Below are 26,382 nucleotides of genomic sequence, written 5' to 3'. Positions count from 1 at the left end.
GCTTGCTTTGCGATCTTGTGAAGCTTGAAGAACTCGCCGTTGAAGCTAAATGTGAAAACTTTGAAGGAAGAGAAGATAGTTCTATTTTTCGGTTGGAATTCAGGTCAAGTCAGTTGGTATTAGGATTTTGCAAGTGGGACTGAGAATGCGTTGTTGAGGAAGGCAAAGGCGGTGGCTTTTTCAGTGCTCGAGACGGTGACGGCTCTGAATGCAAGTGGATTGAACAGTATCATCCCAACTGATCCTCTGTAACCAGCCTCAATCACATCCGCACCAACGTCAATTGAAGCTTCAATGCAAGCTCTGATCAGGGAGCTGCAGAGAAAAAAAAAACAAAATCAGCACCAAAAACAAATTTAAAACCATAATCCCGACAAAAACGAAGATGAGGACGAGTTTATTGTACCACGCTAATCCTAAAATTTGAGAATCAGGCTTTATCCTTCGACGAGGACGAGTTTGTTCTCTATCGCGCTGCTTGCTGACGTCAGTTTGGTGGTGGTTGACGACGACGGCCATCGAAGGAAACCTAAATCGGAGCTCTAATCAGTTGTCACTCTGGTTGAAGCTTTGCGGCGAGAAGGGTGCATTTGCTGCTCGATTACGCTCCTCTGATGGTGTTTTATGTTGTTGCGATTGTGAGATGATGAGAGATTTGAACGCTCGATGGGACCAGAGATTAGATCTGTCACTGTGGCCAGTGCTAGTAACTGTGGTTTCTCTTTGCTGCAAAATGTGCGGTGTATGCGGCTATGGCACAGCCGCAGCTCTGGAAGCAATGATTATAATGATGGGAGAGGGAAGAATAATTTGGAGTTTTTGAATAGTTTTTTAGGGTTTGGATAGTTTTGTCGTACAAAACTGATCTTTCACAGATACAACTTTAATTTTATTATTTTATGGTTAATTTTGTCAGCGTTTAAATCTTTTATAGTCAGAAATGATTTTTTACTCTAGTTTAAGTAATGAGTTTGAAAAACTAGTTAATTTTGCCAATGTAATAATATGGAAATCTTATATATATATATGAGTACTGCTATACATACAAGTCTTTTTGGCATACAAGTTATACAAGTCATTTACATAACGCACGCGTGAAATTATGTTGTTCCTCTTTGTATCCCGCGTTTCTCCTCCTCTTTTTTCTTCTCCTCCTTCTTCTTTACGTTTCTTCTCCTTTTCTTTCGTGTGTTTCATCTTCATCGTTGTTTTTTTTATTACTGTTGTTGTTGCTGCATTTTTTTTCTCCTCCTCTTTTTATTGATTTTGCAACATTATGTATTTTTTTTCTTTATTTAATTTTTTCCTCCCAATAAGAATTATGAGAATATGAAATAAGAAGATAAAAAAGAAGAAGCAGCAGAAGATGAGGAGGATGAAGAGAAAAAATTTTGAATTATGCGTGCAGAACTTATCAGTACACATACACCGAAAATTCTTAAACAATAAACTCAAATATCTTTGTGTTACACCTAAATTTGCTGCAAATACAGAAAAATGTTTCCTCTAATGCTGCATTTTTTTCTTCTTCTTCTTTTTCATATTTTTGTTTTCTTTTAGTTGAATGAATGTAAGTCCATCATCTTTCAAGTGATTTTATAGCATTATGTGTTTCTTCTTCATCTTTATTTGATTTTTTTGTTTTTATTCGTGTTAAAAGAGTAAAATAAGAAGATACTTGAGAAGGTAAAATAAAAAAGAAAAGATGAATAAGAAAAAAAGAAGAAGAAGATGATGATGATGATGAAAAAAAGAAAAAGTAGAAGAAGATTATGAGGAGAAATATGAAGAGTTTTGAGTTATGCAGTAGCACATACACCGGAAATTCTTAAATAATACACTCGAATATCTTCGTATTACATCCAAATTTTTTGCAAATATAGAAAAATATTTTCTCTAATATAATGTTGCATTTTTTCTTCTTCTTTTTCTCTTTATTTCTTTCTTTCTTTTAATTGAATGAATGTAAGTTCATCCTCTTCCAAGTAATTTTGCAGTATTATGTGTTTCTTCTTTTTTCTTTATTTGATTTTTTTCGTTTTTGTTATTGTTAAAAGAGTAAAATAAGAAGAAACTTGAGAAGGTAAAATAAGAAAAAAATATGAATAAGAAAAAGAAGAAGAAGAAGAAGATGATGATGAAAAAGAAGAAGAAGAAACAGCAGAAGATGAGGAGGAGAAAGAAGAAGAGTTTTGAATTATGCAGAACTTATCAGCATACATACACCGAAAATTCTTAAATAATACACTCAAATATCTTCGTGTTACACCCAAATTTACTGCAAATACAGTAAAATATTTTCTTTAATGCATAACTTTTACATTTTATTCAATTAAAACCATCAACGATGAAATATTATTCAGCTATATAATCATAAACTACTAACAAAAAAATTAACTAGAATCGAACAACACCTCAGCCACTTGATTGGATTTAAAACAATAATCAATTTCGTTCTGGTTTAATTGACAATCTGAATTTGAATTATTTATTATCTTCAATAACGAGTTAACTGATGATGAAGGAGAAATAGAAAAAGGAAGAAGGAGAAGAAATTTCAATGAAAAAAAGAAAGAGGAAGAAGAGGTGGTGTTGGTGACGACGATAACGAAAAAGAAAAATAAAGAAGAAGAAGAATAAATATCCACACCAAAAAGAAGTGAATATAAATGACTTATATAGATTTGTACATGGAGAATAAATATCCCTGAGATTGGCGTTTTGCACTGAAATCGTCCCTGAGATTCCAATTGCACCAATTACGTCCCTGAGATTGAAAAAAATGCACCATAGTAGTCCCTGACCCATTTTCCATTAACGACGTGATGACATGGCATGATGACGTGGACTGTAAGTGACACGTGTCACTTTATGATTTGGCCACGTGTAATGGTAGGATGATGTGGTGACCAGTGACACGTGGCATGCTGACGTGGATAGTTGTGCCACGTGTCACAATGTTATTTGGCCACGTGTCCGGTTGTGCCACGTGTCGCAACAGTATTCGTCCACGTGTCATGCATTATGCCATCGTTGTATATGCACCAAATTAGTCCCTCACTTTGCATTAAGTGACTCATTTTAGTCCCTAAAATTGAATGTCGTGCACCAAACTAGTCCCTTCACCAATTTTTTCTCATTTTTTTTTCAATTTAAAATTTTAATATCTTGGATACACTAATTTCAATTCTATTTTTTCATATATCGTTTAAATACAAGAGCTTTTATAAAAAATTTTAAGATTTTAATTTTAAATATATAATTTTTTTAATAATTTAATATTGGTAAATTTTGTAATATATAAGTATGTTATTATAAAAAATAATTATATGATTGATTAGACACATTTTTTTCATAAAAAAATATATGTTTTTAACAAGAAATTAATAATTAAAATAAATATTTTTTTCTTATGAAATACACGTTTTCGTTATGTATAAATGAGCTAGATTGAAAGCACTTCAACCACCCTCACTACCACTTTTGATCTCTGCAATCTAGATGAAAGAAGTCAGAGATGATAATGAGGGAAGCTTGAAATGCCTTCACGTCAACTCCAAGGCGGTGGCTATTAGAGGTATCCGCAAGAAAAAAAATATTTTATAAAAGTACTGAAAGAGGTTGGAGATGGTAGTGAAGGTGCTTGAAAAGCCTTCACTTTAACTCCAAGTCGGCGAATAGGGTATTCGCAAGAGAAAAAATATTTTATAAAAACACTTTTATTTGAAGAACGTGTGAAAAAATAGAATTGAAATTAATGCATTCAAAAATATTGAGAATTTTGAATTTATAGAAAAAATGAGAAAAAATTGATGAAGGGACTAGTTTGGTGCACGACATTCAATTTCAGGGACTAAAATGAGTCACTTAATGTAAAGTAAGGGACTAATTTGGTGCATATACAACGATGGCATAATGCATGACACGTGGACGAATACTGTTGCGACACGTGGCACAATTGGACACGTGGCCAAATAACATTGTGACACGTGGCACAACTATCCACGTCAGCATGCCACGTGTCACTGGTCACCACATCATCCTACCATTACACGTGGCCAAATCATAAAGTGACACGTGTCACTTACAGTCCACGTCATCATGCCATATCATCACGTCGTTAATGGAAAATTGGTCAGGGACTACTATGGTGCATTTTTTTCAATCTCAGGGACGTAATTGGTGCAATTGGAATCTCAGGGACGATTTCAGTGCAATACGCCAATCTCAGGGACCATTTTGGGGTTTAACTCGTTTGACGTGGCTCTTGTAATGTGTCAATTAGGCAACGTGTTGAAAGAGTAATCCAAACAAGTTGGCAGTGAAGAAACTATATGGGATGTGAACCGTCCACATTACATCATTTTAATAATTACATTAAATTTCTTTTTCAAAACCATTATTATTAATTAATGTTAGTCTTTCACATCAAAATTCTTCAAATCTGCCGTCCTCTTGTCAAGAAATTTTGAAAAGTGTAACAGTAATGGAGTTCACACAATTTCAGAATTTCTAGCTTACTTCTTTTTGTGATACCTTTACTATTGTTAATAAACTTAACACCTATGAATGCTATCTCCTTATTCATCCAAATTCCTAACTACGACCAAGTACAGCAGTTTAATTGTGTTAGGTTTCACCATTTTCTCTCACAATAATTCAAAAAATTAATATTACGAATAAACAGTAGAGGGAAGAGTGATACTATATTGTATAGAGTATGAACTCTGAAAAATAAATTAAAGCAGATATATGTTGTGAAAAATAATAATACAAAAGGAGAGAGATTCTATATATTATGTAAATTTGTACTCTACATTATTTACCAATCGTTTCTTTATTCATTTTTTTATTAAAATTTATATTTTTTATAATAATTTTATGATAGTAAGTTAATATGAACTCTACAAGGATTTTAAAAAAAAATATTATATATATATAAGAAATTAATTATTGAATCAATTATTATATATATTTGTGTAAATATATATTGTTTAATTTATTAATATATTTTATGCTTTATTATATATTATATATATACGAACAATAATAACTTATTTTTCGTGTATAATAATAATAATAATAATAATAATAATAATAATAATATGAATGATGTTTTCTAAAAGTGTACAGTATAAGAATAGTAGAAGTAGTAGATTTAAATCGTATATACGTCAGAAAACTTTTTGCTGATCGGTGAATGATGTCTTCATTCTTGTGTGAAAGCTTTTATTAGTAAACGGAGAAAACGAGTTAAATTTTTAAAATGGTTTTTGAAATTATATTTAAAATTAAAATAATCTTTAAAATTAATAATTATTTAATTATATCTTTAAAATTATACTCTCAGGTTTATAGTAGTCTCTCACGTAAATTTTGTCTGAAATTGACAATAGAAAAATTGAAGTGTACTAATTTCAGAGAATAAAAAAAGAATAGTAAATATAATTTGAGAATTAGAATTTTAAAAAGAAAAAAAAGGATCAAATATAATTTTTTTTTTTGTAGAAATTCAGATACAGTCGATTTTATGTGAATTTAATATTTAAGAGCTGCTAGATAATTTAACTGATTTGACTAAATTTTTATCTAACGACTATCAACTATCAATTTCAGATGAAATCGATTACACCTGAATTTATACTGATTTCTTTTCTTTTTCTTTTTCTGGGTACAATAATGTTGACCCGTATATACTTTTAGTTTTGAGCTCTTGGTCGTTCTTATCCATTCACACACGGCTTGCACGTTTAAAGTTGTAAAGTCAAAACGATCAAGATTGACCAAAAAGGTAAATTTGAAATTTTTTTATTTCTTTTTCCTTTAAAGAATAAAGAGCCAAAAAACTCGAAATTATTCAGGGTTTTTAACGGAATAACGGCGTTAATTCAAGAACAGCTCAAAGTCCAACGAAAGAATCACCTCAAAATTAAAACAAGTTGAATAGTTGACCAACAAACAAATTAGAAAGAATTGATGAATAATTAAAATTAAACTAACTCCAAGTTGCACATAATAAAAATTACAAGAACGAGTGAGCTCATGCCAAGATTCAACTACTATTCAAGTTAGCAGAACAATGTAATAAAATGTTAAAATAAATAAGTACACAAATATTCTTGTTCCTTTATATTAATTGGTCAATTCAACCATTCCTTGATTTTCAATATTATCTTTGGGTTCAGATAATGTTAGTTTATGACTCAAAAATTAATTAAACTAATTCTTAATAATAATGCGCCCCCAAATATTAAAGAAGCAAAATCTATCTTATCCTATTAGACGTAGTCAATTATATATGGGTAAAATTGACTGATTTATTTGAATCTTACAATTTATACTAAAAATATCTGAAATAATATATATAAATATACATAAATATATAATAATTAATTTTTAATGTGTAGATATATCTTTTTAATTAATGAACTTTCTCAATTTTAAAATATTGATTACTCTAGTCTCTAACTAAATTGATAACATCATTATATTATATATTAAATCAATGAATTTAAGTACAATTTAAATACTAAATTAATTGGCGTATCAACTAAAAAAGCCAAGGTAATAATTATTTTGAACCGATATTAAAATATATTTATGGTAGTGCATATAATAATTGACTAACTAGAAGATATTTATATATATCTGGAGTCATCATATCAAAATTTTACCTAGATATTTGATTGTGAATTAACGTACAAATAAAAAAGAATATTTTACTTAATTATAGTATTTTATGTGATTTGTTTTCCGTAAATGTTAGATTTATAAACAAGCAATACAATGTTAAGTGTTTGTTTAGGTAACATTAAATTAATAATTTTTTTAAATTTTTTAGTGTGTTTGATAAATTTTTAATAATAAAAATAAGAATATTAAAAAAATAAAAATATCTTTTTTGAGAAATTATAATTTATATATTATTTTTAAGAAAAATATTTTTTACATAATAAATAAATAAAAAATTATTTTTATCTTATTTTATTCAAACATAATTAAAAAATAAAAAGATATTTTTATATAAGTTTTTACAAAAAGATCATTAAAAAAAGATCTTTTTAAAAATAACGTTCAAATAAGTCCTAAGAATAAATTATTTTTTTTAATTTGACCAATGAAAATACTTTTATATATAATATTTTAAGAAAATAAATTGATTAAATTTTAAATTATAATAATAAAAAATAAAATATTAATAAAAAATATTATAAAAGGTGCATATTTTTTCCTAATGAAGAGATAACAAATTGATGATGAAATTGTGGAAGGTGGTTGTTTCATTTTTGTTTGAGAATCTGTTTGTCTCTCCCCCTTATAAATAGACATAAGTTACGCCATCCTTATTATCTGATTCATTCCCTATTTTTCATGCACCAATATCTCTCTTTCTCTCTCTCTAATCTAAACCCCTCACCCTCCCTTGTACTTCTCCAATTCTCACATAATATTTTAGGACCCCAAAACTCAAAAATTCTCCATGGTTTGTTAATTTCCATCTTTCTCAGCTTAATTATGTAAGTAAAGTTATTGTATCATATAATTAATAACATTCTTTTTATTATTTAATTTGCAGGCAGGCACAAATGATGAAGCAAATATCATATATGAAGAGGTATATAATTATAAAGTATATTAATTGAATTGTTTTATTAATTAAAAATAAAAAAATAAAATTGATGATTTGAGCATGCAGGAATATGTATTGAATTCTCGAGGAATGAAGCTTTTTGCAAGCAGATGGTTACCGGCGAATGGGAATCCAAAAGCGATCATCTTCATGTGTCATGGCTATGCCATGGAATGCAGCATCACTATGAACAGTAATTAATAATTTCAAATAATAATTAATTACACTAAATAAACATGCTTAATTAATTAATTAATTAATGAATTAATGCAGGCACAGGAAGAAAGCTTGCAAATGCAGGATATGCAGTGTATGGTGTGGATTATGAAGGGCATGGAAAATCAGATGGGCGTCAGGGTCTTGTTCTTGATTTCAATTCTCTCATCAATGACTGCTGCCACTATTTCACCACAATTTCTGGTAATTTTGATTTGTTTTGAGCACAAAATTTTCAAAGGCATGAGGTGGACTATTTGTCTGGTTGCTTTTGATGGCATCATGATTCATTAATAATAATATAATTGAATTACAGAAAAGAAAGAAAACAAAAAGAAGATGAGGTTCTTGTTAGGGGAATCCATGGGAGGAGCTGTGGCCCTGCTTTTGCACTGGAAAAAACCAGATTACTGGGATGGTGCCATTTTGGTTGCACCCATGTGCAAGGTTTCTTTCTTCTTTCTTTCTTTTTTTTTTCTCCATTCAAAACTAAATTTTATCTTTTTCCAACAAAATATCTGCATCACATATTACATATCTTTATTACTGATACAAAGAATTGAGATTTAGTATTGTATTTAGTGGTCGAATTTTAAAATTAAAATTTTAGATATATGACTCATAATTTTAGTGTCTTTCGAATCTTCAAAAAATATTGGATTTTTTAAAAAAAATATAGACAAGCAATGAAAATATTAAACAATGTAAATAATAGAAATATCAGATGTTCATTTTACTAGGTGTGCAGATATTTATTATAATATTAAGATTTAAAAAAATAATTTAAAAATATAATATATTTTGATTTGATTAGTTATTGTTTATATTATTCAAAAAAGTTATTGGTTACCTAACATAATCTTTTTTTTTTAATATCAAACATAATACAAATTTAGTTTCAGTTTTGCACCTCTGTCTCCATTTCACAGTTTCTCTTCCATACAAAAATAATACATATACTATTTTTTCTAAAAACAGATTTTTGCACATTTTATCAGATAAATTCTTAGCTATTTTTGGGCCACACATGTATCACTCACATAATTAATATTTAATAAGAGTAAATCATATAAAATCATCATGTATTACAAAATATTATTATTGTACGTCTTGTTGTTACTTTCGTTCCATGGCCTTATTATTAACCCCTTTACCTTTTAGTATTTTGCCTTTTTTTCTGGATTACTTTTTGTTTTTTCCTTTTCCTCAACAATTTGGTAATTTTAGGCGTAGTATGATGCATACAGTCTCCAGTAAATTGGGATTCAATCACATTCAGTAGACACTAACGTACAATATTCTTTACTTCTCTCTTTGTATAGTTCCAGGGAATAATACTGTTACTTCTTAGCCTAATATTCAATATCTACTCCAAAAAAAAAAAAAATCTTTTGCTTATCTTTTGTGTAATTGAGAATTGCATCAGATTCCTCCATATTACTTTTTGGTACAATGAAAAAAAAGATGAATATTATTAAATTGCGTAAATTAGAGACTCTACTTTTTTTTTTTCTAGTAAGGTATCAATATGGAATAAGAAAAAATATTGCAAAACTTTTTTCTTTGTACGCAATAATCATACCTCGAGAATAATTATGAATTAGTGAAATTGTGTAGTAGGTGTGCTTTTTTGACATGATCACATGATATATAATAATATAATTATTAGTTATTACTTGTTAGTTAATAAATATTTTTGTTTGACCGATACAAAAGGTTAGGTTACATTTTCCACGATGAACTAAGAATTTTGTAATCTAAACCGTTGCAATAGCTGCCGGGTATTACGTCACTTCTAGAAGGTCACCTTGCCTCTAGAAAGTGACTTATTATTTGTTAATTAATATTAATTTGCTTGGTAAGTAGATTTGTTTAGTGTAATAATGTGTTTGGTTGCAGATTGCAGATGATTTGAGACCAAACGCAATGGTGGTGGGTGTATTGAGTGCACTGAGCAGAGTGATTCCATCATGGAGACTAATCCCAACCCAAGATATCATTGATGTCGCCTTCAAGGAACCCCAAGTTAGACAGCAGGTACCTACACTCGCATGAAGTTGATATTTAAAAATCGTTAAATAATTTGACAAGTTTAATTAAATTATCTTCTAACAACTTTTAAATATAAACTAAATTATTATTTAACTAAAATTAATTATTTTTAAAATTAAATATAAAAATATTACTTAATTAAAAATAATTGTAGCCTTAAGTACATAGAAAAATATAATGATCAATTTATTGAGTGAGTAATCAATTTATTCGTCACCTTAACTAAATATAAAAAAACAGAAAATACGGTAACATAAAAAAGGAATAGCTGACAAATTCTTTTATTTAAGTTATATATAATTATTGATCACTGTAAATTCATGCAGTTGGTAACATGTGTGATTTAACATGAAATGAATTAAGAATTTAAGGTGGAAACCCATGTGCAGTCGACTTCACATGAAGTTTATATATGAGAGCTGTTAGATAAAAATTTAGTCAAATCAGTCAAATCATTTAACGGCTCTCATCTATCAACTTCACGTGAAATCGACTGCATCTGAGTTTTTACCATCTAATTATAGGTGATTTGGTGTATTGTTGTGCAGATTAGAGCTAATGAATACTGCTACAAAGGGAAGCCTCGGTTGAGAACTGGCTACGAACTTCTAAGAGTTAGTACAGAAATAGAGCAAAGACTAAACGAGGTTTGTGAAATTTCAAGCAATATTCTCATCGGTTGATTGATTAATTAATCAATTATTAATTATTAATTATTAATTTAGGTGTCACTACCATTTCTGGTGCTGCATGGTGAGGAGGACCAAGTAACCGACAAGGCAGTTAGCAAGCAACTGTATGAAGTGGCTTCGAGTACAGACAAGACAATAAAACTGTACCCTGGAATGTGGCACGGTCTCTTGTACGGAGAGCCACCGGAGAATTTGAACATTGTGTTTTCCGACATCATCGGTTGGTTAGACCACAAATCTCAGTATGGCAACACAAGGATAGAGAGGGAGCTCAAACAACAGCATGAGGATAATCTAAAACCTTAAATGTACAAAGGATTTATTTATTAGGATTTAGGATTCTCAAAACAAAACATTACTGTTAGTATATACTGAATTAATTTATAATTTATAATGAACTTCTCTAGTTCAATTATATATCATGCATTAATTAGTTTAACGCCAAACAGAGCATAGTAGTTCTACTCATTCGTTCATGATTCACCTTATCTAAAGGCTAAGTCAAAGCAAAGATCCAATTAGAAGAGTAGCAAAGTTGTTTAAGGTTCTTGAATTGATTGAAAGTTTAAAACTGATTATTATTATTATTGTTATTATGTATTATATGTGAACCGTGAGAAATACATGTCGTTTTCCTTTTTTTGGTTCCAAGAGTTATCTATCCATAGAAGCATGCTTTCTGACTCGGCATTGAGATCTTTATGGTTAGTCCAAAAAAAAAAATTAAACAATTAATGCATATGGTTATTACTTTGGATTTCTGATAAAGATGTATTTATCTATTTTTATTTCATGGTAAGTTTATATGATAATATGGCTACTCGATTTACCAACTTTTATTCATGAATTATAAAAGAAAAAGAAAAAAAAAAACGTTGAACATTTACTTCTATATTTAATTATAGTAAATTCTATCTAACTCTCTATAAAATAAAGGATAAATTACTCCTTAGAACATGTTTAATGATTAATTGATTATTGGTATCGGTGACACCGGAAAAGAGGAGCTCCTTGGTCTCCATGATGACGTTTCCAAGCCGGAACATATTCCAGTACAAGCCGGAACACAGTTGGTCTTAGTAACTATGAATGTAGTTTCAGAACAATGCATGTTATCCTTTTTGGAAATTTTGATTATGTTAAGAAAATGATTGGTATTTTGAGACTAATTGCAATCTTCTTCTTTTGTTCGGTACTATGTGCAGATAACTAATTATGTGATTTGGAGATCCAATAATCTTCTATTCTTTTGTACTTTTTCTTATATGAATGTTCTAACACACACACACACACGTTATTGAACAATAAGAATAAACAAATTGAAATAATGTATTCAATTGCTTTCATGTTACAAGCAACTAAACTCATAAAGAAGTACAAAAATTTTTAAAAATTAAGACTGATACGGTTTGTATAACTTAAAGTACACTAATAAGCCTTAAACTATGAGGTTATATGTTAATATCAGAACTAACAAAAGCAATACGTAACACCTAGAAGGAGAGCGAAAACCTAAAATTCATAGAGATACACCCTGATTTAACAGCCATACCAGACGAATTCATTAATTGAAGCATTGACATATGGAAACAATTACATAGTTTTCAGCTTTAAATAAGGTACACTAGTATTGATAGCTATTCTTCTACATTAATACATCACCATTATCATTTTTATTTATTTAAAGGCGTAGATTTTCTTTTCCGGATTATACAAATTCCACACCAACTTAAACATATAATTGAAGGTTGAATATGGGTGCTGGGATATGTTACGCGTTATCACAACCACAATGAAAGTGAAAACATTTACTAGCAATTAATTACAACAGAAAATTGCAAAACTAAGCTTATGAATTTCATTTCTCAACAATACATAATACACTCTACAACTACAAGTCCTCCCTCTTAACATTAAGAAATCACTGCTACACGTATCAATGAGATAACACAAGTTTTCTTTACTTTGTTAGTGACCTGACTACGGGCAAATGATCCAAAACTAGAAAAGAACAACAATTCTACGACCTGCAAGAAATACCAAATCACATTATGAAGAATTTGTCAACTCAAATGTTACTAACTGAACATACAATACAGAAACATCAAATGGATAGAGGTGGAGAATAATCAAAGGGGAACTAATACCCTTCCAAATGATGATCTCTTAAATAATCTTGTTCCGTATTTCCTCTAGTTTCTTCATTATCTCACCAGGGGTTCTGTCCAATTCCTCAGCAATTTTCTTTTGCAAGTCCATTGGCAAAGTTGGGAATTGTTCGCATAGATCCCCATCAATTACATCCTGGATCATTTTGCAGGCATATCAGAAATTAGTCAACTATGAAAGCATAAGGAGGTGGAAGGCAAGCATTAAATACTACTATGCAAGAAAGAACAAAGTCATACTATTCATTAGTGTACCTTAACAGGAAAATAAGCAGATCTATAAGCCATGTGGTCTCTTCCGCACAAAGGCGGATGATCCTGCCTCAAATGCATCTCCAAATGAGAAAAGAAATCAACATCGTCACGAGAAGTAAAAGCATGGAGTGCCCCGATACTTCCCATAACTGTTCCGTATACAATGCACTCTCCACCACCTGGTATAAGAGATGCCTTTTGCAAACAACTGACCACATCACCAACATGAAATTGTACAATCTCCTCCACCTTATTGGGAGCTCCATTCAGCTTTCCCTGTTCCCATTTGATCCTCCCACCAGTAGGATCTTCTTCGATCTCATCTGAAACATCCTGTGGCAACCGCACAAAATAGACATTTCCAAACTTGTCTGCCCCGGCCATGGTATCAAAATCTATGTGGTACGATGCAGTGAGCCATCTCGGAACACAATCATCGGCAAATATGTAGAGTTGATTTTCATCTCGTCGATACTTGCAGTAATGGAAAGACTGGAGAGAGAAAGAGAGAGCATATAGGTCATGGTTAGCTGAAAAGTCTATATAGTAAGAACGAGACATGGATAGCAGCAGGACATTTGATAACATTGATTTACTACCCCAAAAAAAAAAACACCCTTTTGTCTAAGAGTCTAAATTCAAGCCTTTCCTAAAATAAGAATTCCTCATGAATCTTTCTAACAAAACCGCAGCAGCAAAAACCAAAAATTATAACTTGCTGGACACATACTAAATTACTATAACAAGGCAACTTAAACTGAAACTAGCTAAGCTAAAACCAGAAGCCATGGGGAAAAATCATTGTCAGACCCAATACCGAGATGTTTAACAAATACAGATATGAATTATAAACTAGGAACATACCTCTTGGATGTCACCCACGTAAATTCTATCACGGTATGCATGAATAGAAACGATTGAGTTGGGGAATAACTTATTCTCACATTTTCTTAGTAATCGTTTTTTCCCCAAATCATAGAGTCTGAGCACAGGCCCTATTCCTGCAAGTAATCTTCCTTGGAACTGACATAAAGCAAGAGGAACACCCTCAACCTGAGTCTTGTGAAGAAGTTCAAGAGATCTCCCTTCCTCTACAAACCTATATATATGAATAAATCCAGCAGTCAAACTCATTTTCGGAAAAAATTGCAGTCCTTTTGCTGTGCCAACAGCCAAAAGAGTTCCGTATTCCTTATCATGGAAATTTACAGTGCATACGCTGAATGCAGCCTCATTATCCTGAAGCTCCAAAAGACAAGTTGTGTTTCCAGTTCTTGGATCAAGAACCCTGATGCAGGAAGCCCACTTATCTGTCTCAGCCTTTGGATAGCCATAGTGTTCATCAGATAGTGGATCATCTTTATCCTCATCCTCACCACCATTCTCCATCTGGTCTGCACTTCCAGTCCCATTTTCCCCTGCCTGAGCAGCTTCAAAGCATTCTTTCCTTGCAGCTTCACGTTCTTCCGCAGTCAATGCTCCTTGATCACTCTCAATCATCACCAGAAGTTTCCGTTTTGGTTGTAGCACAAACTTCCTTGGCGTGTATCTTAATGGGATTACAGTCTCATTAAATGTTTCTCCTAATCTCTCAATGGTAAAAATCCTTAGTGCCTCACCAGCAACAGCAACAACACCTTCCACACACTGGTCAGATGAAAACGAGGCAGCATATTCAAGGGTTTCATATGAAAGGGGCGTTAAAAGGAAATGCCCTTGGTGAATGTAACCAAGCCATGGCCTACTTGATAAGCACAGCATTGCTCGCTTGCCCCTCACAATAATGGGGAAGAGCTTTGGGGCTCTCAACCCTAAGAATCGGGAACGAGAGTCGGAAAGCTGACCTGTAACCATGTCAACCACAGTTCTGAACAAAACACCATTCTGCAAGCCAGCATTCAAGAAAAGGCTAGCAGGATGATCTGCACCATCCTCACCACCAATCGATGCTTGAACCTCAAGGAAAAGAAGAGACTCTGGAGCTGAAGAGACACTTTGCACACTCAAGGCCTGCATACAATCATCAGGATCCAATGACAAGATACGAATGGTCTTGTCATATGAACCAACTGCAAGAAAACGGGATCTTTGTCTGCCTTCAGGTACTGGTGCAATGTCCAAACAAGCAACATCTCCAGACATTTCATGCTTCTCGACTTCCATCAACTGACCTGTTACATCCACTTCAAAATAGATAAGCTCCCCTCCACTCAATGCAATAACCACCTGAAGTCTATTTGATCCAACTTTAGAAATTGTCCTCTTTCCAGGAGTTCTCCATTCATTAATACGCCCATCCTCCCTAATATGTCTAATACCATTAGGGTGAACCTGCATGAGAGAATCCTCACCTATCAAAGAAACAGCTAAGGAGGGAGTTGTATCAAGAAACCCACTGTCACTGACTTCTTCAACTGTCTCACCAATGGAAAGCACAAGCGTAGCGTTTGTGAATGACACAACAATATATGCATCAAATTCATCAATGACATTCTTCTTCACAGTCCAAACAGCACTAGGTATACCAGGAAGCTTTGACACTGCCATCTCACTAACCGCTAAACCAGTCCTCAAAATCCTCAAAGATGAACGCGGACCACGGCCGCAAAGAGTGAAAATTTGAGGAGTTTCCTCTTCAAAGATATTACTAACCTTCATATCCATTATTGGCATTAAACTCTCAACCTGGTCAATTCTAACAAGGTTTTTCAGTCTCCTCGGCTGGAAAAATACCGGCTGAAAACCTTCTTCAGTTTCCATCAGCGTAGCAGATGACGCCTCCACATCGTCGTCATCTCCTATAGCCTTGAACTGATACAGAGCATGATTTCCAAACTCTGAGGCTGCAAACAAGAACCCAGACTTCAATACACACATGGAAGCCGTAACAGGGATAGTATCAAAATACTTAATCTTCAATTCCGAGACTCGGTCACCATCATGCTCCAACGTGACCTTAAAAATATCTCCATACTCAGTCTGCAGAAGGAAAAAGAACATGGACTTCAGCTTATGCATAGCGGCCGACACAATAAGTACTCCACGCTCAGCAGGCAAGTCAGCACGCCTAGGAATCACAGCCCTAACATCAGGTTGCCCCTGATTCTTATAAATAACAAAATTTTCGGCACAAACAAGCACGCCGCTAGGGCCGTCAGCACCCCCAGGAACAGTGACAAGCAAATTAGCACCATTATCAACCTGTTCAGACCACTTCCTAGAAACATGATTGAGCCCTAAATCAAGCTCATAAAAAGTCAAATGCTTCTGAGCTTCACTAGCAGCCTGGCCAGTAGAATCCTGATCAGCCTCAGAGTAATCCAACTCTATGGCAGCAAATATAGGGTTCTCAAACCCACAATCAACACCGCAAATGGAATAAACTAGAGTGTGCGACTTGTGAGCTTCTAAAGGCGAAGAAATAGTTAACCTAGCAGCAGTGTCCCTATTCAACACATAAACAAGCTTCTGCTTCTCACAAGCACCAATCATTACAGCCCTACCTTTTGGATCTATGGCAAGGTACTGACCTGGAACGATGCGGCGGCAACCAGATTTGCCGAAAGTTTCTTGGTGAATTTTATCGAACACGTTTTTCTCCTTGTTGTAGTCAAGGATTACGATCCTACCGGAATCGGAACCTACGACGATGTAGTCCTTCTGAGCTCCGGTAAGCCGGAACTGAGCTAAGGACCTAATGGCGCCGAAGATTTCGACGGAGAGGATGGTTTGGATCCTGCCGTTGTCATCAGGACGAAGAAGGTCGAGAACTTTGCCTCTGGCAACGACAATTTCCTGGGTCTTGCCGCCGGAGAAATTGCCGTTAATGGCACAGACTATGCCGGTGGGGCGTTGGAGAGTGAGACTGTAGAGGTACATGGCGGTGGCTACTACGAACTCAGGAAAGTGCAAATTAGGGTTAGGTTTTTCTGCCCTTAACTAAACCGACATTAACAAATGGAGAAGAGAAAGTAGTGAAAAGGTTTGGGTTTTCCAGTGACACAGCGAGAGAGGATATAAACCCTAGCTCAGATTTTTGGTATCAATTGAGAATGATGTATTTATTTAAAACATTAAAAATTATAATTAGTAATAAAATGTATTTGATTGAATCTAAATAAATTTTGTAAAACAGAAACGATATTTATATGATATTATTATTATTATTATTATTTAGTATAAAATTTATTTACATGATGATTATTTAATCATATATTTGTTAGCTAATTAATCTCTCAAGAAAAAATCTATTTATTATTGTTTTTTGTTCCAACCAAAATATCTACCATTCATGGTGATAATTATACTTTCACTAATTTGTAAACTTGTAGATGGAATTTCTATTTATTAATTAAAAAAAATATAAACAGACAAGACAATGAAAATATTAAATAATATAAATAATATATATTGGATATTTAATTTATTAGATGATCGGATGTTTAATTCATTAGGTATACAGATGGTTATTCAAATATTAAGATTTAGATGAGTAATTTGGAGTGTAGTATATTTTACTTGAATTTGGTCTATTTTAAGATCCATTATTTATATTGTTCAAAAAAATTATTGATTACCTAATATTACCCTATCAATTATTCTTTAGTTTGGTAAGATTGAGATGTTTTTTTTTAAGAATCATTAATAAATTTCTAAAAAAATAAAGTTAAAAGAAAAACAAACACTAATAAATGATTATCTGGTAATCTGGTATGAGTCATGTAGCGGTTGAGTTTGAATGCATAGACAATTAGACATAACAAATTCACTATCCTTAAAAGTTACTTAATTATTGAAGTTATTCTAAGTTTCTAACCACTACACTTAAATCAAACCATATCTATATATGAACCAAGCATGCAAGCTAATGCAAAAAGAAACCATGAAAGAATTAGCCATGTTACTTTTGTTCATGACCACCATAAACCAATGTTCCTCAGCCAGAACTCTTGGCAACTCAACTCAAAATCACAACCATGCCCATCATCACAGAATAACATTCTTGATGAGGGATATCCTAAACAATGTCACAGATTCTAGGCCTCCAAAGAAACCTGCCACCACTAAGGTCACTGGTCAATTACCCTTCCAAAAGCCCTTAGGCCTTTTCCCTCCCAATGGAGCCATTCCAATACCACAATCCACACAACAAACACTTGGTCTCTCTAATTTTGGATTCTCTTTCCCTACTAGAGCCACACTTCAAGAACTCGAGTTTGGATCGGTAACCTCGATAGACGAGGAATTGCTTCAAGTGGGAGCTGAATTAGAGAAACTTGGACAAGTGCAAGGTGTCTATGTCGCGAGCTCAGGAGACAGAACTAGCCACATGATGGCTATCACAGCAAGATTTTTGAAGGGTGATGAGTATCAAGATGGCCTCAAAATCTTTGGAGTACGTAGGACCGACGTCTTAGAGTCGCATGTTGCGGTCATTGGAGGCACTGGAAAGTATAATGGTGCTAATGGATATGCTACAGTTAAGGTTGTGGACAGAGTAGGGTCTAATGCAGAAGGTGGAAAAGTCACAAGTTCTAAGTTCCTTTTGTTTGATGTGTATCTTAGTTAGTAGTTTCTAAACTATCCAGATAAATAACATTGTAAGCTGAAATTACATTTTCTTTACCATGTTTTAATTCTAATGTGTCATACTTTGAGTACAAGTTTCTAATATATATTGCTATAAGAGTAATTATTTAAAGAAATTCTGATGCGTTTTCATATATCAGTATTTATAAAAAAGATTTTAAGTATATAAAGCAATATTATAGTGTCAGTTAATCAGTTAGTTTTTAATCATATTATATATGCATATCCTTAAAGTCATCAATAATAAAAGAGATAAGTATATAACTAATTGAAAATAAAAGAAATTAAAAAAAATTAATCATAAATTATTTCCAGCAAAGTACATATATATGCTGCATATACTCTATAAGTCTTAATAACTCTATCTAAGTTCTATAAGAAAAATAAAAAAGAATCAGTAGAGAATTCTAGTAATCTATTTTGTAGGAGGTGCACATGCAGGTGCATTGAAATTATTGATTTGCACAAAGACTATTGAATGAGGTGCAACTTTAATTGGAGAAGAAGAAGAAGCATCAACAATCTTTGGTTTAAGTTCTGGGATTTCTTTTGACTTGGTAAGTTTCAATGGAGTTCCATTCAAAAGCACAACATCACTTTGAATGTTTCCATCTTTAGGTGTCAAGTGGTACTCTTCCCTTTTCAATGAATCCATCAAATTCATCGTGTTTACTCCTTCTGATGCTAACTCCTCCGGATAAAGATTCATGTCATTCACAAGGGACACATCAAAAGATGTTGAATTCTCCATGTTTATTAGTAGCAATGTGATTCCACTCTGAGACAATAATTAGATTGACAATATGTTATAACTTTTAAAAAGTTATCTTAAAATAAAAAAAAATTAAAATGTATAAATGAAATTATTAACTTACCCCTTGTTTAGAACAATGAGCATATGTACGTAGATATGGTGAGCTATCATGAGAAATAGAAAGCACATTGGTTCCCATAAGCCGATGCCACAAAAGTGCTCTGTTTAAAGAAAATAAATTTGTTATTCATTCAAAAATGACATTTAATTTAACTACTTATATGAATATAAATGAATATATGTGACATACCCATAATAATCTGGATTAGGAATGAATGATGTTGTATTTAGCAAAGCATAATTTCCTCCGATCAAAGCTTGTCTACAATAAACTTTGTGGTTGAAGGTTGATGTCATACCCAGTTGGTCCAAATACCTATAGTTATTATTAATTAAAAAAATTATTAAACAAAATATAGAGAGCTAAAATCCAATTTAAAAAAAAAAAACTTACCAAAAGCCATTAACAAAAGTATGTGATACATCTTTGCCTCCACTGTTATAAGCTCCACCAGATTCTCCAACCCATGCTCCAGCCCATGGTGTGAATTCTTTCACTGCTGTTGAAACATCCTTAAAAGTTTGTGCAATTTTGCTCAAGAAATATGGGTCTTGAACCTTGCTAATAAGATCACTGTCAACACCTATATAATATAATTTTATAATACAATTATATTCTTAGAATTAAACAAATTAATCAAGCAACAAAAAACATTCAACATTCTGAATTATTATACGTACCAGCACCAAGGTTATAAATGTGATGGGTAACTCCATCAATGACACCAGGTCCAACATGTTGCAAGAAGCTATCAAACCATTCTTTACCATAAAATCCAGCTGGACCCAACACCTTTGGTCTTGTTGTGGCATTTGGGTATAATGAGTTAATTATGTGCCTTAGTTTTGTGATATCTTTTGCATATTGAACACTATCTATTCTTGCTGATACTCCTTCAGAGCATAGCTCGTTTCCTATATGATTAATTAGCATAAGATATTAAATTTATAAAAAATCATGGGTAAAAATTAAATTAGTTAATTATAAAAATTAAAGGGTTTTAATTTAATTTGGTACCTAATTCATATGAGTCTATATTGTATCCTTTTGAGACAGTGTACTTCATGAGGCTTATGGCATTGTTTGGATTCCAATCTCCTTTCCAGTTTAACTGGTCTTTTTTGGAATTTTTCTTGCCAATAAGTGCGTTTAAACCAAATGTAAATTTGACACTGCAAAGTTTAAAGTAAATAAGAGAAGATAAGATTAATTGTTTGTGAAGTAATTATAATAATATTGAGAAATTAAAATAATATATATTAATTAATTAATTACCCGGTTTTGTTCAAAAAGTGATTCAATTCATCCCATCTCAACACTGAATCCAAACAAGCCGTTATCTTTCTTTCTCATAATTGGGCACTGCTTTTGCTTCCCAAATTGGTAAATAATTTGATCTTGTAGTGAACCTCCTAATCTAATCCTCAGAGGATTGAATGCTGCAGCAATTTTAAAAGTAATTAAACGGTTGGATTAATTAGAATAATGCTATATATTCATTTTTTTTGTTAACCAAGTTCAATCAAGTTGGTCTAATATAATAAAAATTAGTTATAATTAGTATATATATCAATTAAAATGGTTTGACTTTAGAAAAAATATGGCTTACCTTTGATTGCATTTGAGAGTATCGTGTTATTCAAGTCCTGCAAAAATAATAATTAATTATCATTATAATATTTAAAAAATACATACAATATTGTGAATGGTAATGTACAACAATAATATCGAACAAAATAAATAAAATACCAAGTTGAGAATCCCAGCTTTTCCCCATGGACATTGGTTATAGTCACATTTATTAGATGGCCACCAATCCAATGTTGCACATATGAAATTCTCATCAGTTGTAGCAATGTTTGTGACTCCTTTCACTTTAAGCTTCACATCTTCTGAGGAAGAAAAAGAAGGACAAAATAATACCAAGAGACCTAAAAAGATAGCTACTTGCACACACTGATTCACACCCATTGTGGAACAAAAATAGAAGAGAATATACTATGAATAATTTCTATTGATGTTTATGGTATGATTTATAATTTTATATCATGGTATCTACTATTTATAGTGTTAGTACTTAGTAGTACGGTTAGCTATAACTACTTTTAAGTGAAAAGATAATTTTTTTAAATCCAAAGATATGTTTATCTTAAATAATTTAAAGTTTAAAATTATCTAATTCGATCTTTGTAGAAGTTAAATTTGATCTTTTTTGTTTGAGTTTTTTTATTATTTTAAATACTCGCTTCTTAAATTTAATTTACTATCAAAAGATAATTGCTCTAATCTCCAATTTATTTATTTTTGTATGAGGTGCTATTTTATATTTTTTATTATAATATTTGGGCTCAAATTTAACTTTTTTTAACAATATTTTTATTTCATTTCCAATTTTTTTTGTTTAAAGTTTAAACAACTGGAAAAACGCAAAAAACAAAAAAAAGAAAAATCACTTTAAGAAGAACTTTTTTGATATAAAGATATATTTTAATTAATTTATTTATTTATAGTTATATCCTTAACTAATGATCATGAACTATATAGTAACCTAATATGTGTTTTAAGCATTTAATCTTTGTTTGGGTGAACTTTTAAAAAAATATCTTTTTTAAGTTATTTCTTTCAAAAGATCTTATAAAAAAATAAAAATAATTTTATATTTAAATAATTCATACAATTTTTTTTTATTTATCAATTATATTTAAATATAACCATATAAAAGTATTTTTTATTAATTTATTACGTAAAAAATAATTTTTTTAAAAATATTTTTAAAAAGATATAAATTGTAACTTCTCAAAATAGATATTTTTTTAATTCAGAAAAAAAAGTTAGGAAAATAATGAGAATTGAGATCCAATACTGGGATGTTTATATATATGCCTAAAATACTTCAAATTTTTTATTAAAATAAAAAAAAGGTGGGAATATCAATATTGGTGTATATAATATCAAAAAAAAAAAAAACTGATACTCTTTTACTCTCATTCAGTCACAATGTCGAGGAATACAACATTTTTCACTATATATACGTCAGTTCAGAGGAATACATGGTACTATAGTAGATGGAACTCTCATATCCAACAGAAGATTAATTTATTGAAACTGGTATCACAGCAAACAGGCTTTGAATCCCTTTTCCAATTCCTGAGCATCCAAGTTTTTCCCAATAAAAACAATTTTGTTTACCCTTGGTTCATCCGGTCTCCACAACCTTTCAGGTGAACCTTGAAATAAGTCATGAACTCCCTGATACAGAGAAAGATATGCTTAATCCAGCCGGATTGAACTTAGAAAATCATGACAATTAAAATGGCGGAAATCAGAGCTCGAACAGATGGGTGGCAAAGGGGTTCAGATTAAAATATACATACAATAAAATTAGAAGTTTTAAAGGAGTTAAATTCACCTGAAAAACAAATCTTTCGTCCATTCCTTGTACGGAAAGAAGACCTTTCATTCTATAAATATCATCACTACGTTCCAGCAAGAGTGTACCGAGCCATATGTTAGCCTGAAAGGGTTAATAACTTATCCTTTCAGTACATAAGTGTCAACATTGACTTTTCGCATGCACATAAACATTGAATACAAAGCATCCAAATGTAAAAGTGAAATTGGTATAAACTAGGCATTAAACTACACTTCAAGTATAGAGAAAATGCAATACAAACCTTCTCAAGGTCTAAGCTTCCTTCACAAACTATGCTAACAGACGAAACACCAGGATCATGACTGTGACTATGAGCATGGTGATCTGCATATAAACAAAAATCAAATTTATCTCTCACTTCATTGCACAACTAAACAGTAAAAGTTCCAAGATCTAGAAGTTATGTCCTTGAATGTTAGAAAGCATTGGATTAACAAGCAACGGGGAAAATATTGATCCTACTCTAAAAACTAATCAATAAGTACCATGCTTGTGGTCATGAGAATCATCATGGTGATGATCATGGTCATGGTGCTCATGATCATGGTCGTGGCTGTGGCTATGCACATGATCTTCCTTTGCAGGCTCATCATTGACAGCACTCTCAATCCTTGTCCAAGATGAAAAAATATACAAAAATTGTTTAGGTTGGCTTGGACAGCAGAAACATAATAAGACCGTGAAAATTCAAGCAGTAATCAGTAAGTGACTAAAAGGACTTGAGAGAGTGCGTGAACTAAAATTCTGATTTATTTTTAGATAATAAAATAATAAAACTTAGAAAGTAGGAAACAACAACAAGAGCTACCTCTCCAAATCAAAGCCACCAATGCCCAGAACATAATCCAAGTCAACTTTCCCAAACTCAGTCCGCTTTAAATGAGCCAAGCTGTTTATATTCTGGATTAAAAACGCAAATGCTTAGAACAATGAAAAAAAGCATGAAACTGAAATAAATGCTCAGCACTTAGATTCAATAAGAAGAGAAGGATACCAACCCTTATGCGCTGAACCAAAGAACCGATCTCAGATTCACCGACAAGGTCAGTCTGGAACAAGACAGACAAGAATATTAGCAACGTAAAAGTAGTCATTGCATTCCATAACATTGTATCTATAAAAATTATTATGAATAATTCAACATGGAGACCATAGGTGACTGTATCCACAAAACAAAACCTTTCATTAGCTAGCTAACTAGTTAGTCAATGAGTCAACACTAGCAGGCCCTTTCCCCAAATAATCTAAAATTTCAAGTTTTACAACCGAACTGAAGCCATTCTGCTCGCAGAATAAATGAGTGATAGTGAATACCTTATTTACAATTATACGATCTGCGTAGGCAATCTGTTCCACTGCCTCATTGACAACACCGTCTGGCTTGACCTCATCAAGATGACGATGAACATGTTTTGCATCGACCAAAGTGACAACACCATCCAACTTTACATCTTTGAAAACATTATCCTCGGCATAAAATGTCTGAATAATTGGTGCTGGATTTGCCAATCCTGCAGAAATGCAAGTAAAGTCGCATTACGCCCAACCGTTATCCAGAAGTCCACCGCATCTTTATTAATTTAATTAACATCTTAAGTATCTTAAGCATTAGTGAAAGAACTCTATGGAAAGAAATACAGGGCAACCATTTCATACATTCAAAATTCAATCATTCACTTACCCGTAGTCTCGATAACAATATGGTCAAATTTGTCTTTCTTCCTAGCAACTAATTCAGAAATCATTCTAACAAGATCACCCCTGACTGTGCAGCAAAGGCAACCATTGTTCAACATCATAATATCTTCAGCTCCGGCAGTTTGCGCCGCAACTAAAGAACCATCGATGTCAACTTCACCAAACTACAAGAACAAGTTAATCGAATATTCACATAAATGCTGAAGAAACGAAGGAATAGATTCCAAATTCCAAGGCATAGATACATACCTCGTTCTCAATAACCGCGATGCGCTTTCCATGCTCAGCAGTCAAAATATGGTTAAGCAGCGTTGTCTGTACAAGTCCACAAACAACAAATAAACTCAATTACAGCAAGAGTTCCGAGTCTGCAGATTCCGTATGCGTAGAAAGTAGAAACAGAACCCTACCTTGCCGGAACCGAGAAAGCCGGTGATGATAGTGGCGGGAATGCGATTGTCGGGAGGAATCTTGGTGGAAACATCGGAGCTATCGCTCTGAGGCGGAGCAGTGGTGGTTGCGGAAACGGTAAATCGGCGGCGATAGGATGTTAACGGGAAGTTGAGAGGGAAGGTTCTAGAAGTTGAAGTGGAAGAAGAAGAGTAGGTGAGGAGTTGGGAGCAACATTTACTCTTACTCCTGGTGCACAGAATTGTAGAGGGAAAAGGATGGAGGGGTTTAGGATTGCGATAAGCAACGGTTAACAAGCTGGAAGCAGCGACCTCCGCTCTCAAACTCAAACAACTCATTTTTTCCGATGCAAAGAAATGGAAGCAGCGGAATGAATTGCTTTCAATTATCCGATTGTGTCTCCAGATTTTTTTGTTTTCGTTTTTGGTCCACTGGAGGTCTTTGCTGTCTTGGGCCCGTTAATGGGTTTGGGCTCATTCCGGCCCAACAGAATTCTAAAATGACTTGGCTTTGGCCTTTTACAAATGGTGATGATGATTCAAATGCATTGATAGGTCAAGACCAAAAAAAAAAAAAATGCATTGATAGGTGTGTGTCCTTGTTGATGTACTAGGAGAGAAATATGTCATCCCCTAATCCCACCAACCAACGCAAAAGTGAGAGAAAAAAAAGGAAGGGGTTGGTTGGCTTTAAAAAAGCATAAGCATGGAAGAAGAGGGGAGCAGAGAATATGAGAATGAGTGGTGGAACTTGCAAGGTTCCCCACACATTATAATCATTGCCCAATATGCGGACCACTTGGGTGCCCATGCTGCCATGCATAAAAAAAATGTGCAATACTCGCACACAGGCTTTGAACCACAAAAAGTTAGTATTATTGTTGTATTGTCTTTAAAACCATCTCTAGTTGAAAACTCATTCCAGTTTTTATTTGTAGTTTATCTATCATAAAAAGTAATTCCACATCAATTTTTGCGTCATAAACAATAAATAGGAATTCAAAACATCTCTCTTCTTCATTAGGAGGAACTAACTTTAGTCCCTGTTGTGATCTCACTTAATTAATTAATTAAAATACTTAAAATTAATGTAATTTAATTTTTTCAATATTATTATTTAAATTTATAAATTTAAAAATAATTCACTATTAAAAGATATTAATATTAAATAAATTCATATATAACAATAATACACAATATAAAATTTGGGATAGAAGTAAACTTGGAAGAAAATAAAAAAGAGTAGATGAAAGTGTGAGAATAGAAGTATATGTAAGTGGTATATATAAAGTATTAAAATATTAATTTATTAATAATAACGGTAACATATTAATGGCTAGTTTGCAACGACTAATTTTGCAACG

The 26,382-nt window shown here is 32.4% G+C and overlaps 4 protein-coding genes and 1 pseudogene across 5 annotated transcripts; 2 read left to right on the top strand and 3 right to left on the bottom strand.

Annotated features, from left to right (window-relative positions):
* The first annotated feature begins 7,249 nt into the window (after window positions 1–7,249).
* On the top strand, window positions 7,250–11,241 carry LOC130951305 (caffeoylshikimate esterase-like). Of its 2 annotated transcripts, none has more exons than XM_057879958.1 (8): window positions 7,250–7,483; window positions 7,577–7,615; window positions 7,697–7,823; window positions 7,904–8,050; window positions 8,163–8,293; window positions 9,746–9,883; window positions 10,447–10,545; window positions 10,624–11,241. In XM_057879958.1, exons 1-8 carry the CDS (start codon window positions 7,481–7,483, stop codon window positions 10,894–10,896), a joined length of 957 nt encoding a protein of 318 aa, XP_057735941.1. In that variant the 5' UTR covers window positions 7,250–7,480; the 3' UTR covers window positions 10,897–11,241. The 2 variants fall into 2 exon arrangements, with proteins under 2 accessions (XP_057735941.1, XP_057735940.1); XM_057879957.1 differs by having other exon boundaries at window positions 10,423–10,545.
* Window positions 11,242–12,383: 1,142 nt separating this feature from the next.
* On the bottom strand, window positions 12,384–17,058 carry LOC130948530 (spliceosome-associated protein 130 A). Its single transcript, XM_057877289.1, has 4 exons — window positions 13,878–17,058; window positions 13,014–13,505; window positions 12,738–12,894; window positions 12,384–12,617 (listed from the first exon to the last, which is right to left on the bottom strand). Exons 1-3 carry the CDS (start codon window positions 16,890–16,892, stop codon window positions 12,757–12,759), a joined length of 3,645 nt encoding a protein of 1,214 aa, XP_057733272.1. The 5' UTR covers window positions 16,893–17,058; the 3' UTR covers window positions 12,384–12,617; window positions 12,738–12,756.
* Window positions 17,059–17,904: 846 nt separating this feature from the next.
* LOC130951755 (dirigent protein 18-like) lies at window positions 17,905–18,671 on the top strand. The gene has a single exon (XM_057880474.1). The coding sequence runs from the start codon at window positions 17,911–17,913 to the stop codon at window positions 18,580–18,582; it is 672 nt and encodes a 223-aa protein (XP_057736457.1). The 5' UTR covers window positions 17,905–17,910; the 3' UTR covers window positions 18,583–18,671.
* Window positions 18,672–19,017: 346 nt separating this feature from the next.
* On the bottom strand, window positions 19,018–21,448 carry LOC130950321 (heparanase-like protein 2; annotated as a pseudogene).
* A 980-nt stretch (window positions 21,449–22,428) lies between these two features.
* LOC130947392 (uncharacterized) lies at window positions 22,429–25,391 on the bottom strand. Its single transcript, XM_057876086.1, has 10 exons — window positions 25,019–25,391; window positions 24,858–24,923; window positions 24,592–24,772; window positions 24,225–24,421; window positions 23,909–23,959; window positions 23,719–23,810; window positions 23,396–23,520; window positions 23,152–23,234; window positions 22,887–22,991; window positions 22,429–22,726 (listed from the first exon to the last, which is right to left on the bottom strand). The coding sequence occupies exons 1-10, from the start codon at window positions 25,355–25,357 to the stop codon at window positions 22,589–22,591; spliced, it is 1,377 nt and encodes a 458-aa protein (XP_057732069.1). The 5' UTR covers window positions 25,358–25,391; the 3' UTR covers window positions 22,429–22,588.
* Between the last annotated feature and the right edge of the window lie 991 nt (window positions 25,392–26,382).

Source organism: Arachis stenosperma, chromosome 9 (genome assembly GCF_014773155.1).
Source record: "Arachis stenosperma cultivar V10309 chromosome 9, arast.V10309.gnm1.PFL2, whole genome shotgun sequence".
Taxonomy (NCBI): Eukaryota; Viridiplantae; Streptophyta; class Magnoliopsida; order Fabales; family Fabaceae; genus Arachis; species Arachis stenosperma.
The sequence above is the reverse complement of the archived record's forward strand: the minus strand, read 5'-3'. Positions and strand labels throughout refer to the sequence as shown.

Excerpts from the sequence above, each read along its gene's own strand:
- LOC130951755 (XM_057880474.1), top strand. The coding sequence starts at position 17,911 with ATGTTACTTTTGTTCATGACCACCATAAACCAATGTTCCTCAGCCAGA.
- LOC130948530 (XM_057877289.1), bottom strand. The coding sequence starts at position 16,892 with ATGTACCTCTACAGTCTCACTCTCCAACGCCCCACCGGCATAGTCTGT. Across the intron at positions 13,506-13,877 it reads ACGTGGGTGACATCCAAGAG|TCTTTCCATTACTGCAAGTA; the intron begins GTATGTTCCTAG and ends TTCTCTCTCCAG. Across the intron at positions 12,895-13,013 it reads CTGCTTATTTTCCTGTTAAG|GATGTAATTGATGGGGATCT; the intron begins GTACACTAATGA and ends AAAATGATCCAG.
- LOC130947392 (XM_057876086.1), bottom strand. The coding sequence starts at position 25,357 with ATGAGTTGTTTGAGTTTGAGAGCGGAGGTCGCTGCTTCCAGCTTGTTA. Across the intron at positions 23,521-23,718 it reads GGTGGCTTTGATTTGGAGAG|GATTGAGAGTGCTGTCAATG; the intron begins GTAGCTCTTGTT and ends ATCTTGGACAAG. Across the intron at positions 22,992-23,151 it reads GAAGCTTAGACCTTGAGAAG|GCTAACATATGGCTCGGTAC; the intron begins GTTTGTATTGCA and ends TAACCCTTTCAG.
- LOC130951305 (XM_057879957.1), top strand. Across the intron at positions 9,884-10,422 it reads AACCCCAAGTTAGACAGCAG|GTGATTTGGTGTATTGTTGT; the intron begins GTACCTACACTC and ends ATCTAATTATAG. Across the intron at positions 10,546-10,623 it reads TAGAGCAAAGACTAAACGAG|GTGTCACTACCATTTCTGGT; the intron begins GTTTGTGAAATT and ends TTATTAATTTAG.